General features: G+C 44.1%; 1 protein-coding gene across 4 annotated transcripts in view; it reads right to left on the bottom strand.

Moving 5' to 3' along the window:
* The window catches only part of PIGG (phosphatidylinositol glycan anchor biosynthesis class G (EMM blood group)), a 166713-nt gene that overhangs the window by 10845 nt on the left and 140154 nt on the right, over positions 1-15714 (bottom strand). Inside the window, exon 13 of one of the 4 annotated variants that reach the window (XM_074953613.1) lies at positions 6239-6317. The exons of the other annotated variants lie outside the window; for them this stretch is intronic. Coding sequence (XP_074809714.1) covers positions 6239-6317 — 79 coding nt within the window. The remainder of the gene's footprint in view (positions 1-6238; positions 6318-15714) is intronic. 4 annotated transcript variants of the gene reach the window in all.

The following is a 15714-nucleotide window of genomic DNA, read 5'->3' as shown; positions in this document are numbered from 1 at the left end:
GATGCCATATGTTATTAAGCAGAATGCCCCACTGAAATAAAGGGGGAATTTGGTTTTCAACACTGACAGCCTGATTTGCCTTAGAGTAAACAAGCAAGTTAAATGAAGGAGAGGACATTGCACAACATTGGTTTTTAAAATTGATCTAGCAAGTATCAAGAACTGTTGAACTAAAAAGGAGTATTGACCTAATGTGCCACATCTTCAATAGGAACCGAGAAAAGCTGGACAAAAACCGGCTATTTGCTTATAGTACTGGCAAGAAAAAGTCTTGTGGTCAGAACACTAATAGATTTCTTGAAGTTGGTACAACTAAGTCTGCACAATCATCATTCCAATACATTTGCCTCAATATATCTGAAAAAGCAGCTATGCTATTTTCCCTCTACAAAGGCAAATCTCTGTAAAACGATGAGAAAAGGATTCCAGGCTGCTCCACTGATATCCCGACAGTTGCTCTCCAAACCTGTGCGAATACTGTGCGTTTGAACAGCAACAAATCTCATGAACTTCAAGGTGCCAATTCAAAAGTATCAAGTCATTTTTCAAGCTGCTTTTCCTTAAAAAGAACCTCAGTCTCTCGTTGAAGTGCTTCTATTATTCTTGTTCAGACCCTTCCAAGGTCAAGTGCAGCAAAAAGTGGTGAAGCTGGAAAAGGTTCATTATGAAGCAGTTTTGAGACAGGAATAGCATACACTGGATACATAAAGCAGTCCGCATTCTGACTCTGCTCATTCAGCTCTCCTATAGAATGAACCTACTTCTGGAGACCAATTTTTTCTTACCAGCTAGATTCCATAATACCGGAACTCAGGGAAAAGACCACCATTTATCTATGGTTTGATATTTTCTGAATTCATTGGCAGCACCTCTTCCCCTTGTTTAAACTTCAGCAGGCTCAAGCTTTGGGCCTCGCTCCCCGTTTCACCACACCAGGTCTATGCTGATGGAACTCAATGCCAAGCGCCGCAGCTGCAATATTTCACTTTAAAACCCTGAGTGAGACCCACAGCTCAAACCGAAGCCACTATGTTTTCTTGCCATATAGCCAAAAGGGAAGAGTTAGTGCCTGTGGATGGGTGATCAAAATGCCTCCTCTCACAGCTAAGGCCTGACAAGCCCAAACACCCTACTGCAACATGTAGAGTAGTTGTCCATCTGTTTCCCCCCAGTTTGATCTGCACACTCCCATTTTGTGCAGAAGTAATGCAACTGTGGGAGTTAGGGCTGGTCCAATCAAACTTTGTATTTGCAAACTGCTGTTGACTATCATATCCTTCCAAACTGAGCATGCCATATTACAGCTGTGTCCTCTTTCATCTCACTTCCCAGGAGGCCAAAGGAAGAGTTCCCAACATATGACGATAAATTGCTTAGATTAGTATCTTCAGGCAAGAAGGGACTACTGTGATTATTCAGTCTGACCTCCTGCAGAACAATCCATACAATTTCAACCAATAATTCCTGTAGTGGAGGATTTTAAATTGATTTGCTAGACCCCAGAGGCAGCTTCCCCTCCAGTTCTCTTTCCATAGCTTTATGTGTTAGCCTGATGGGTGGAGGGAGAGATGCTCTAGGCCCCTGTAATTACATTCTATACTAAAATTAGGAAGTGTTGCTCAGGAATTTACCAAGTATAGAAGTTGGCAATAATCCCTATGCTGTTGCCAAGCAACAAATAACCAGAAAAATATTCGACCTGAGTATAAAGAGAATTCTCATTGTGCTGTGTGAGAGACACATTTTAACAAATACAAAATATTTCCAATATTTATCACTTCATAGTTAAAGCGTTTTTATTTAAGAAAGGGCAAAATTTCATTTTCTAAATACTCTAACACAGGTCACAATTAATGACGTTCAAGAACCATCCGTCTCTTATACAGTTTGCTCCAGCTGAACACCAGTTACTGAAAGCCAACATTTTGAGATTGCCCATTCACAGAATTCGCATTATAGTGATTAAAATGGGTTGTTGGCTCCTTCTGGTAACAGAGATGCCATGTACCAGAATAGATGTGGCCTCTTTCTGAAACTCAGGGTGTCTGAAAGTTGAGATGAAGGTTATAAGCAACCCTAACAAATTGGCCATCAGCCTCAGGAGTGAATTAGAGGTCTCAAAAGCATATATTTTCAAACTGATGCAGTCCAAAAGGGTACATCATCTGTTAAACCCATCAATATACCTCTAAAACTACAATACTGATTGTGCCTATGTTACTACACAGGCCAGAGTGAGTTAAAAAATATGGAAAGAATATTTAAATCTAGTATAGTTAACACTGATTTGTTTTCTTGATAGTAGCTTGGAAAATGGCAAGATGTGCATTTACTGCGCCACATGGCCTGAAACCTCACAACGTGCCCACAGGGAATCGGACAAGTGCATCCAGAGCATAAGTAGGGAATCTGACACCTTAGTGCTTGAAACTGAATCTATTAGCCCAGAGGTGGGCAAACTATGGCCCGTGGGCCACATCCAGCCAGCAGGACCCTCCTGCCTGGCCCCTGAGCTCCTGGCCCAGGAGGCTCGCCCCCAGCCCCTCCCCCACTGTTCCCCCCTCCCCTGCACCTCAGCTCACTGCGCCAGCGGCACAATGCTCTGGGCGGCGAGCTTCTGCGCTGCAGAGCCCGGCCTGACCCGGTGCTCTGTGCTGCACGATGGGTGGCTGGCTCCAGCGGGGTGGCACGGCTGTAGCGCTGCCAGCCACCGGTGCTCCAGGCAGCGCAGTAAGGGGTAGGGAGCAGGGGGGGTTGGATAGAGTGGAAGGGATGGTCAGAGGTGTGGTCAGGGCGGTCAGAGGGTGGGGAACAGGGTGGTTGAATTGGGGCTGGGGTCCCAGGGTGGGGGCAGTCAGAAAGGAGAGGAGGAGTTGGATGGGGCTGTAGGGGGCAGTCAGGGAGCAGGGGATGGTGGATGGGGCAGGAGTCCCAGGGAGGCCATCAGGGGCCAAGAAGCAGGGGGGGGTGGATAGGGTGGGGGCTGGGCCACGCCTGGCTGTTTGGGGAGGCACAGCCTCCCCTAACAGGCCCTCCATACAATTTTGGAAACCTGATGTGGCCCTCAGGCCAAAAAGTTTGCCCGCCCCTGTATTGGCCCTTCCAATGCTCAAAGCTCTAATGCTTTCATAATGTGTGAAAATCAAACAGGTTAAAATCTAACTATACATGCTTAGTAATAAGCAACACCACGTTCTAGAACTGAGCATTCTGAATCTGTAAAAGATTCATTACTTTGTCAGCCCTTAATACTTCTTATTCATTATGTGAAGCTCAGGAGAAAGGATTACAGAAGTCTCACTCTTAATCATGGCATTCCTCTATGGGAAAGAATACTGCATTTATTGGAAAAAATGCAGACATTAAGAAAACTGCTAGAAAAACTGACACTGAATTACTGTATATGACCAATTACTGTATATAACCCATCCACTGTTTTGATGAAAAGGTGAAATATGTACAGGGGAAACACAAATATCAGTTAAAGAATATAAGATCTTGTAAGTTTCACCAAGAAATCCTGTATTATCTTGCAATGACAATCCCAAAGGAAGGAAACTGTCATTACACATTATGGTGACTGCAAAGTTAATACCATACATTTACAGCACGTAAGATACATATTTCTCATTTTAAAAAAGCCTGTTAGGCACTGGCATACATATTTACACAAATCTGCAATTTCAATGAATTCATGTTTATAGAATTACATATGTTTTAATAGAATTGAAAATATTTAATATCAGTGATTTGTCAGGTTTCAACTCTCAAAATATCTACCTATGTAGGCTTAGCATTACATATTGCCTTTACCTAGTAACCTTCTGTCATAAATATAAAGGGAACGGTAACCACCTTTCTGTATACAGTGCTATAAAATCCCTCCTGGCCAGAGGGAACATCCTGTTACCTGTAAAGGGTTAAGCAGCTCAGCTAACCTGGCTGCCACCTGACCCAAAGGACCAATAAGGGGACAAGATACTTTCAAATCTTGTGGGGGGAGGGGAAGAAGGGTTTTGTTTGTGCTCTTTGTTTGATCATGGTTGATCTCTCTTGGGACAGAGGCCAGACAGAAATCATCCACACTGAGTCAACAGTGTGCCGTTGTTGCCAAGAAGGCCAATGGCATTTTGGGATGTATAAGTAGGGGCATAGCCAGCAGATCGAGGGACGTGATCGTTCCCCTCTATTCGACATTGGCGAGGCCTCATCTGGAGTACTGTGTCCAGTTTTGGGCCCCACACTACAAGAAGGATGTGGAAAAATTGGAAAACGTCCAGTGGAGGGCAACAAAAATGATTAGGGGACTGGAACACATGACTTATGAGGAGAGGCTGAGGGAACTGGGGATGTTTAGTCTACAGAAGAGAAGAATGAGGAGGGATTTGACAGCTGCTTTCAACTACCTGAAAGGGGGTTCCAAAGAGGATGAATCGAGACTGTTCTCAGTGGTACCAGATGACAGAATGAGGAGTAATGGTCTCAAGTTGCAGTGGGGGAGGTTTAGGTTGGATATTAGGAAAAACATTTTCACTGGGAGGGTGGTGAAGCACTGAATGTGTTACCTAGAGAGGTGGTGGAATCTCCTTCCTTAGAAGTTTTTAAGGTCAGGCTTGACAAAGCCCTGGCTAGGATGATTTAGTTGGGGATTAGTCCTGCTTTGAAGCAGTGGGTTGGACTAGATGACCTCCTGAAGTCCCTTCCAACCCTGATATTCTATGATCTTCTCCAACCCATCCTAATCCAAGTCTCCAATATTGCTACCAGTATAGGTAAGCCAGGCAAGGCAGATTAGTTTATCTTATGTGAATTTTCCCTGTGTTAAGAGGGAGGTTTATATTCCTGTTTTCTGTAACTTTAAGGTTTTGCCCAGAGGGGGATCCTCTGTGTTTGAATCTGAATACCCTGTAAAGTATTTTTCATCCTGATTTTACAGAAATGATTTTTACCTTTTTTTTAAATAAAATCCTTCTCAAGAACCAGACTGATTTTTCCATTGTTCCAAGACCCAGGGGTTTGCGTCTTTGATCATTTTGTAACCAGTTGGTTATGATATTATTCTCAAGCCTCCCCAGGAAAGGGGGTGTGTAGGGCTTGGGTGGGGGGATATTTTGGGGGAAGATGTCTCCAAGTGGTCTCTTTCCCTGTTCTTTGTTTAAAATGCTTGGTGGTGGCGGCAGTATACTGTTCAAGGACAAGGCAAAGTTTGTACCTTGGGGAAGTTTTTAACCTAAGCTGGTAAGAATAAGTTTAGGGGGTCTTTCATGCGGGTCCCCACATCTGTGCCCTAGAGTTCAGAGTGGGGAAGGAATCCTGACACCTTCCCATTAACAACCTCAAATATACATAAACAAGTAAGATTTGACTATTATTTGCTCCACACAATAGAAAAATATTTTTCAATTTACAGACCCACCTTAATCTTATGACTAAAATCCACAAGGTTACTTCAAAAGAATGTTATTCCAGTTTATAATGGCTTTTGGGACTGTGGTTTTAATGAATTACCATTAATATTTTATTGTCTAGCTAAAAGTAGCTATATAAAGACTGTTCCCAAAACCAGCAATTTTAGAATAACTGAAGAAATCTAAACTTAATGAGCACAGTTTTCACTTAGTTGAATGAGGACAGTCAAGCGCGTCCCCATTTAAGGCCTGATACATCTCCCATTGACCAGAATGGGGGCTGGATCAGGCCTTTAACATTGAAGGCAATGAGTTGCAAGTCCATGACCAACAATGACAAAACACCAATAAGATTTCATTGCTAAGGAAGTTCTTAATATTTGAAGCCTCACTAAATCAGATGGTAATGGCTGCACTGGTGAAGATGGTAAAGATCTGAGTTCTGAAATAACTGATACAGAATAAGGGAGCTGTAACTAATGATGAAAAGGTGGGTTTACTCAAATTAAACATTTTGAAACAAACCTATTTAAATAAAACAAGCCTTGTATAACATATGATTTCCAACAAACAAAAGATAATTACATTTCACAGGATAATTTTAAAACTATTATTTTCATTATATGACTCCAGTCTAAACAGCTAGTACTGTAATGACAGACTTTGGAACGATACATTCACTTTCAGTCATGGATTTTCTGAGACCGGTTCTGATCCATGGCTGTAAAGAACATGCAAACAGCAGCTGTGATGAACACACGCATTCCCTCATAAAGAAGTTTAGGTGAGAACACACTCCATATGAACAAGTGGTACCGTAGACCTGTTACCAAAATTATGTAGACTGTGACTGGAACAGAACATATCAGTGCATAGCAGAAACAGCCATGACCCATTGCTGCTGAATTCCTGTTAAAAGAAAAAAAAGTTAATGTTCATGTATTATAGATTCCAAGGTCGAACGGATGATTGTAGCCATCTGGTACGACCTCCTTGTATAACACAAGCTATACAACATTCCCCCTCCAACTGCAAACTCCTAGAGCATATCCTTTGGAAAAACATCCAGTGGTGATTTAAAAATGGTCAGTGATGGAGAGTCCACCATGACCTTTGGTAAACTGTTCCAATGGTTAATTACCATCACTGTCAAAAATTTACACTTCCTGTCTGAATTGGTCTAGCTTCAACTTCCAGCTACTGAATCATGTTATACCTGTCTCTGTTGGACTGAAGAGACCATTATTACATATCTGTTCCCCCTGTAGGTACTTAGACTGTACTCAAGTCACCACATAACCTTCTCTTTGTTAATCTGAATAGACTGAGCTCCTTGAGTCTATCCCTATAAGGCATGTTTTCTAATTCTTTAATCATTCTTGTGGCTCTTCTCTGAACCCTCCCCAATTTATTAACATTCTTCTTGAATTACGGGCACCAGAACTAGAAACAGTATTCCAGCAGCAGTTGTACCAGTGCCAAATACAGTACAGACCCATTTACGCACAGATGTCAGGAGTCAAGCCGTCACGACCGCGTGTTAATGGACCACAGGTTAAGAGGGCCATGCTGAAATATCTTAAGATACCTATATATATATATACACATACACATACGCGCGCACACACACACACACACACACATACCAGTTTAAGCTAAAAATGTGTAAGACATGTCGCGAAAGAAAGGTTTCCCGTTAGAATCAAATCAACAAGAATCAATTTAAAAAATTATTAGCACAGACTATATATATTACATGTACCAAGAGTCCACAATGATATATACAGTAGTCCTTGGCTCTAAAAAGTGTCTGATTCACTTAGAAAAAAAGCCATTATTTTCTGCTCTCTTTCTGGCTCGCATTCTTTTTTTTTCTTATGAAGTCTGTCATTCGCCACAGATGAATGATTTCGATATTTTCCAGATTTTGCTCCTCCATAAATCTTACAACAGTAAGGGCTTCTGTGGGCAAAATTTTGACCTTTTCAACAACATCCTCGTCGTCGTCATCGCCATCACTTTCGCGGTCCGACATAGCCTCGCAGCCCGTTAATATTTCTTCCTAGGACAGAAATTCTGAAGTCTGGCAATCTTCATCCATCTCCAGCCACTCGGTAAGGATTTCCGGTGATGTATCAAAACTAAAATCTTTTATCATTTGAAAGAAAAGTTTACCTTTATCCTCTTTTGCCTGCGTGCGTGTTTGTAGGATGTCTTCCGAAAATCCCTGAAAGTCTGGCTCTGAATAGGTGCCACTGCTGGCGTTTTCCAAGTCTGAGCCGTCTTTGATAGAAAAGGCATCACCGAGAGCCTTCATCCAGCAGTTTTCAATGGACTTTTGTTTTACTCCGTCCCAAACTTTTTTAACTAAATAAATAATTTCCTTCATGTTTAACTGTTTCGGGAATTCGGAAATGCCTGAAGACGTGCATGACACTATCACCGAAATCAGCTCCCGTCGATAATTGTTTTTAATATTCTGAATAATACCCTGATCTAAAGGTTGAATGTTTGATGTTGTGTTGAATGGTAGGTATAGCACTCGAATTTTTCCATCCCTCGATACCAGTGATTCGGCTGGAGGATGGGCTGGACTATTGTCAAATAGCAAAAGTGCTTTGGCTTCGAGTTTCTTCAACTGCAGATGCTTACGAACAGCTGGAACAAAGCTGTTGTGGAACCAGTTGTCGAAAATGTGTCTCGTCGTCCAAGCATTTTTGCTGTTAGTGTATATTACTGGCAGTTTGGCTCTACTGAGGTGATTAAAGCAGCGAGGGTTATGAAAGTGGCCAATGAAAAGAGGGGCAAGCTTATGGCTGCCCGTCTTATTACTACAAAAAAGAAGAGTCACACGATCTTTTATCTTTTTAAATCCAGCTGTTTTCTGTGTATCATTAAAGGCTAAAGTCTTAACAGGTAGCAGTTTTGCAAATAAAGCTGTTTCATCACAATTATAAAGTTGTTCTTCATGGTAGTCTTCATTTTGTAAAATAGATTTTAACTCGGCGGGAAACGCGTTTGCAGCTGATTCATCGGCTGATCGGCTTTCTCCAGAAATCAATACCTGCACTATGCCATGACACTTTTTAAAACTCCTTATAAACCCCTTGCTGGCTTGGAATGATTCACACACACACACACACACACACACCCCCCCCCCCCTTAAATTTCCAAATTCTGTTGCTTAGGCTTGAAGAATTGGCCCACTTAGCGGCATTCCTTTCGGCCTTTCCTGAGCAAACCACGTGCGCATGGCTTTGTCTATTGTGGTTTTGCTGAATAGCGCACATGTTTTCACTTAAGTCCCGTGGCAGAATCAATATTTTGTATAAAGCCATTCAGTTTAGATTCGTTTTTTAGCCATCCCTGGAGAGTAGATTCGGTAATCCCAATATCTTTTGAAACTTTGGCCTGGGTTTCTCTGCTATTTATCTATTGCAGCTAGCTTTTCTTCTACAGTGTAGGAATGCTGATGCTTGCCCTCTGCTATTATATTAAGCCTACCATTAAAATTTTCTAATGTAGTATATATTACTATATAACTACTATATATTCTATATCTCTCCAGTGTGACAATATTGGTAAACAATATTGGTAAAGATGTACACAACACATTTCCGCTCTGCACTTCCTGTTGATTTCTATGTCACTGAGTTAGTGAGCAAATCTGTAGCTCTGCACAGCAAGTTCCTGTACTAATGAGTCTCGCATGTTAAATAGGTAGCACTGGGAGGCATGGCACTACCGCGCGTTAAGCGGATTCGCACGTAAACCGGTCTGTACTGCACAGAAGTAAAATAACCTCTTTACTGCTATTTGAGATCCTGTTTATACATCCAAGTATCACATTAGCTCTTTTGGCCACAGCATCACATTGGGAGCTCATGTTCTCTGATTATCCACCATGACCCCCAAATCTTTTTCAGAGTCCTCCATTCCATAAGTGTGGTCCAGATTCTTTATTCCTTGATGTATACATTTACAGTTAGTTGTATTAAAACACACATTGTTTGCTTGCGTCCAGCTTACCAAGTTGTCTGTCTGCTGCAAACTTTATCAGTTATGATTGTATGTGTATTTTCCAGGTCACTGCTAAAAATGTTAAATAGCATAGGGTCAAGAACTTATCCCTGCAGGACCCCCCTGGAAACACACCTGCTCAATGAGGATTCCCTATTTACAATTGCATTTGAGACCTATCAGTTAGCCAGTTTTTAAATCTACTCTTTTTTTAATCAAACTATCATGTCAAATGCCTTACAAAAGTCTTAGTAACAGAAGTCAACACTAACCAACCAACCAAACTTGTAATCTCATCAAACAAAGAAATATCAAAGTTAGTTTGACGGGGTCTATTTTCCATAAATCCCATGTTGATTTGCATTAATTAAATTATCCTCCTTTAATTCTTGATTAATCAAGTCTCGTATCAGCCACCCCATTATCTTGCTTGGGATCAATGCCAGGCTGACAGGCCTATAATTATTCAGGTCATCCCATTTACCCTTTTTAAAAACTGGCAGAACATTTCTTCTGGAACTTCCCCATTGCTTCAAAACTTATTGAAAATAAACATTAATGGTCCAGCGAGCACCTCAGCCAGCTCTTTTAAAACTCTGGGATCCAAGTTATCTGAACCTACTGATTTTAAAAATGTTGAACCGTAGCAGCTTCTGTTTAACATCCTTCAGAGATATAGTGGAATTAAAAAGTGTTATCACCGTGCAATGAGATTGTCATCGTTTTTTTCCCCAAATACAGAACTGAAATATGTATTGAACACCTCTGCCTTTTCTGCATTATTATTGATAATTCCACCTAGTAACAGATCAGTACCATTGTCAGGATTCTTTCCCCTCCACCCCCACCCCAAAATGAATAAATACCTGTTATACAAAACTTTTCATATCTTCATCTAACATTGTGGTATAAAGGCTCCTCTTACATGAGCATCTTTATTTAGAAGACTGTCATATTTATTATTCAATGGCAATAATGTAACGAAGCCCTGGTCTACACTAGGACTTTAGGTCGAATTTAGCAGGGTTAAATCGATGTAAACCTGCACCCGTCCACACGATGAAGCCCTTTATTTCGACTTAAAGGGCTCTTAAAATCGATTTCCTTACTCCACCCCTGACAAGTGGATTAGTGCTTAAATCGGCCTTGCCGGGTCGAATTTGGGGTACTGTGGACACAATTCGACGGTATTGGCCTCTGGGAGCTATCCCAGAGTGCTCCATTGTGACCGCTCTGGACAGCACTCTCAACTCAGATGCACTGGCCAGGTAGACAGGAAAAGAACCGCAAACGTTTGAATCTCATTTCCTGTTTGGCCAGCGTGGCAAGCTGCAGGTGACCATGCAGAGCTCATCAGCAGAGGTGACCATGATGGAGTCCCAGAATCGCAAAAGAGCTCCAGCATGGACTGAACGAGAGGTACGGGATCTGATCGCTGTATGGGGAGAGGAATCCGTGCTATCAGAACTCCGTTCCAGTTTTCGAAATGCCAAAACCTTTGTCAAAATCTCCCAGGGCATGAAGGACAGAGGCCATAACAGGGACCCGAAGCAGTGCCGCGTGAAACTTAAGGAGCTGAGGCAAGCCTACCAGAAAACCAGAGAGGCGAACGGCCACTCCGGGTCAGAGCCCCAAACATGCCGCTTCTATGATGAGCTGCATGCCATTTTAGGGGGTTCAGCCACCACTACCCCAGCCGTGTTGTTTGACTCCTTCAATGGAGATGGAGGCAACACGGAAGCAGGTTTTGGGGACGAAGAAGATAGCTCACAGCAAGCAAGTGGAGAAACCACTTTCCCTGACAGCCAGGAACTGTTTCTCACCCTGGACCTGGAGCCAGTACCCCCTGAACCCACCCAAGGCTGCCTCCTGGACCCAGCAGGCGGAGAAGGGACCTCCGGTGAGTGTACCTTTTAAAATACTATACATGGTTTAAAAGCAAGCATGTGAAAGGATTACTTTGCTCTGGCATTCGCGGCTCTCCTGGATGTACTCCCAAAGCCTTTGCAAAAGGTTTCTGGGGAGGGCAGCCTTATTGCGTCCTTCATGGTATAACACTTTACGACTCCAGGCCAGTAACACGTACTCGGGAATCATTGTACAACAAAGCATTGCAGTGTATGTTTGCTGGCGTTCAAATAACATCCGTTCTTTATGTTATCCTCAGGAGAGTGAGATATCATTCATGGTCACCTGGTTGAAATAGGGTGCTTTTCTTCAGGGGACACTCAGAGGAGCCCGTTCCTGCTGGGCTGTTTGCCTGTGGCTGAACAGAAATGTTCCCCGCTGTTAGCCACGGGGAGGGGGAAGGGTTGAGGGGGTAGCCACACGGTGGGGGGAGGCAAAATGAGACCTTGTAACGAAAGCACATGTGCTATGTATGTAATGTTAACAGCAAGGTTTACCCTGAAAGAGTGTAGCCACTGTTTTATAAAATGTGTCTTTTTAAATACCGCTGTCCCTTTTTTTTTCTCCACCAGCTGCATGTGTTTCAATGATCACAGGATCTTCTCCTTCCCAGAGGCTAGCGAAGATTAGAAAGAAGAAAAAACGCACCCGTGATGAAATGTTTTCTGAGCTCATGCTGTCCTCCCACACTGACAGAGCACAGACGAATGTGTGGCAAATAATGTCAGAGTGCAGGAAAGCACAAAATGACCGGGAGGAGAGGTGGCAGGCTGAAGAGAGTAAGTGGCGGGCTGAAGACAGGGCTGAAGCTCAAATGTGGCGGCAGCATGATGAGAGGAGGCAGGATTCAATGCTGAGGCTGCTGGAGGATCAAACCAGTATGCTCCAGTGTATGGTTGAGCTGCAGCAAAGGCAGCTGGAGCGCAGACTGCCACTACAGCCCCTGTGTAACCAACCACCCTCCTCCCCAAGTTCCATAGCCTCCACACCCAGACGCCCAAGAACGCAGTGGGGGGGTCTCCGGCCAACCAGCCACTCCACCACAGAGGATTGCCCAAAAAACAGAAGGCTGGCATTCAATACATTTTAAAATTGTCAACTTTTAAAGTGCTGTGTGGCATTTTCCTTCCCTCCTCCACCATCCCTCCTGGGCTACCTTGTAGTCATCCCCCTATTTGTATGATGAATGAATAAAGAATGCATGAATGTGAAGCAACAATGACTTTATTGCCTCTGCAAGCGGTGATCGAAGGGAGGAGGGGAGGGTGGTTAGCTTACAGGGAAGTAGAGTGAACCAAGGGGCAGGGGGTTTCATCAAGGAGAAACAAACAGAACTTTCACTCCATAGCCTGGCCAGTCATGAAACTGGTTTTCAAAGCTTCTCCGATGCGGACCGCGCCCTCCTGTGCTCTTCTAACTGCCCTGGTGTCTGGCTGCGCGTAACCAGCAGCCAGGCAATTTGCCTCAACCTCCCACCCCACCATAAATGTCTCCCCCTTACTCTCACAGAGATTGTGGAGCACACAGCAAGCAGTAATAACAGTGGGAATATTGGTTTCGCTGAGGTCTAAGCGAGTCAGTAAACTGCGCCAGCGAGCCTTTAAATGTCCAAATGCACATTCTACCACCATTCTGCACTTGCTCAGCCTGTAGTTGAACAGCTCCTGACTACTGTCCAGGCTGCCTGTGTACAGCTTCATGAGCCATGGCATTAAGGGGTAGGCTGGGTCCCCAAGGATACATATAGGCATTTCAACATCCCCAACAGTTATTTTCTGGTCTGGGAATAAAGTCCCTTCCTGCAGCTTTTGAAACAGACCAGAGTTCCTGAAGACACGAGCGTCATGTACCTTTCCCAGCCATCCCACGTTGATGTTGGTGAAACGTCCCTTGTGATCCACCAGAGCTTGCAGCACTATTGAAAAGTGCCCCTTGCAGTTTATGTACTCGCCGGCTTGGTGCTCCGGTGCCAAGATAGGGATATGGGTTCCGTCTATGGCCCCACCACAGTTAGGGAATCCCATTGCAGCAAAGCCATCCACTATGACCTGCACATTTCCCAGGGTCACTACCCTTGATATCCGCAGATCTTTGATTGCGTGGGCTACTTGCATCACAGCAGCCCCCACAGTAGATTTGCCCACTCCAAATTGATTCCCAACTGACCGGTAGCTGTCTGGCGTTGCAAGCTTCCACAGGGCTATTGCCACTCGCTTCTCAACTGTGAGGGTTGCTCTCATCTTGGTATTCATGCACTTCAGGGCAGGGGAAAGCAAGTCACAAAGTTCCATGAAAGTGCCCTTACGCATGCGAAAGTTTCGCAGCCACTGGGAATCGTCCCAGACCTGCAACACTATGCAGTCCCAGTCTGTGCTTGTTTCCCGAGCCCAGAATTGGCATTGCACAGCATGAACCTGCCCCATTAGCACCATGATGCATGCATTGGCAGGGCCCATGCTTTCAGAGAAATCTGTGTCCATGTCCTGATCACTCACATGACCGTGCTGATGTCGCCTCCTTGCCCGGTATCGCTCTGCCAGGTTCTGGTGCTGTATATACTGCTGGATAATGCGTGTGGTGTTTAATGTGCTCCTAATTGCCAAAGTGAGCTGAGTGGCCTCCATGCTTGCCTTGGTATGGTGTCCACACAGAAAAAAGGCACGGAACGATTGTCTGCCGTTGCTCTGACGGAGGGAGGGGGGACTGACGACACGGCTTACAGGGTTGGCTTCAGGGAGCTAAAATCAACAAAGGGGGTGGCTTTCCATCAAGGAGTATTTCAGGCAGGACTTCACAGAGGGTTCCAATAAGAAATGGTGCACCTAAGTTATTGTTCTTATTGGAACAAGGAGGTTAGTCTGGCCTCTGATTGATACATGGCTAGATTTACCTCGCTGCACCTTCTCTGTGAGTGACTGCAGTGTGACCTAGAGGAATGAGTCCCCTAGACGGGGGGGCGGGAAGCAAATGAGTACAAAACAAATCTGGTCTATTTCTTGTTTTGATCCACTCCATCTATCTTTTACATCTTTGGCTGGCAGCAGACGGTGCAGAAGGACTGCATGCCATCCACATCTCATAGCTGCCCGGCAGAAGATGATGCAATAGGACTGCTAGCAATCCGTATCGCCTGCCTGCTCACCATAAGACGGTTCAATAGGACTGACTGCAGGACTAAAGAGAATGACCTGGTCAGGTCACTCCAAATTTAGTCCCTGTGCCCATGTCTGCCCAGGCGCTCCTGGCCGACGTGGCCAGGAGCACCTCGGACATGACGATGACAGCTACCAGTCGTACTGTACCGTCTGCTGCCACAAGGCAATGGGTTGCTGCTACTGTGTAGCAATGCAGTACCGCGTCTGCCAGCACCCAGGAGACATATGGTGATGGTTACCTGAGCGGGCTCCATGCTTGCCGTGGTATGGCATCTGCCCAGGTAACTCAGGAAAAAAAGCACGAAATGATTATCTGCCCTTGCTTTCACGGAGGGAGGGAGGGAACGGGGGCCTGACGATATGTACCCAGAACCACCCGTGACAATGTTTTAGCCCCATCAGGCACTGGGCTCTCAACCCAGAATTCCAATGGGCAGCGGAGACTGCGGGAACTGTGGGATAGCCACCCACAGTGCAACGCTCCGGAAGTCGACTCTAGCCTCGGTACTGTGGAAGCACTCCACTGAGTTAATGCACTTAATGCACTTAGAGCATTTTCTGTGGGGACACACACACTCGAATATATAAAACCGATTTCTAAAAAACCGACTTCTACAAATTCGACCTAATTCCGTAGTGTAGACATACCCTAAAAAAGTTTCCCTATTGCCTTATATATCCTTTGTCCTCTTCTGTACAGCCTCTCAAGCATCTGTCACTGCAGCAGCTGAACACCACAATAAAGGTGCCTGATACTATGGTGATGGGAGTCATCTGTGTACATAGATAGATATCCAGATGTTTACTTTCAATATTTTTTCTATGTAAAGACTCCATAAAACAGTTATGTTGACAACTTTACAAAAAAGTATGTCTCTTTTGCACTGTTCACTTTCTGCTGCACAGGCCCCATCTTTCTGCAGAACCATTCTACAGGAAGAGCTGACAACAATTTTCCCAGCACTAGTTTTCCCCTCTTTGCTGGATGGTACAGAACAGAAAAGGATTATTTATGTCTTGGTGAGAGCTCTCTAACATTAGTAAAGGGTAACTGGGCAGTGCACAAAACTGCGCACTCTTAAAATGAACTGCTGCCAAGAAGCGATGATACTGTATTAAAGCAATGTAAAAATTAGAGTATTAGAAAAGTTATAAAACCATGCTTGTTATATGCCCTCCAGAAAAATATTGTATTTCAAAGTGTGAGAGAGCAGTCAATTAAA

This window comes from Natator depressus, chromosome 5 (genome assembly GCF_965152275.1).
Source record: "Natator depressus isolate rNatDep1 chromosome 5, rNatDep2.hap1, whole genome shotgun sequence".
In the NCBI taxonomy this organism is placed as follows: Eukaryota; Metazoa; Chordata; order Testudines; family Cheloniidae; genus Natator; species Natator depressus.
This window is presented reverse-complemented; position numbering and strand designations above follow the sequence as displayed.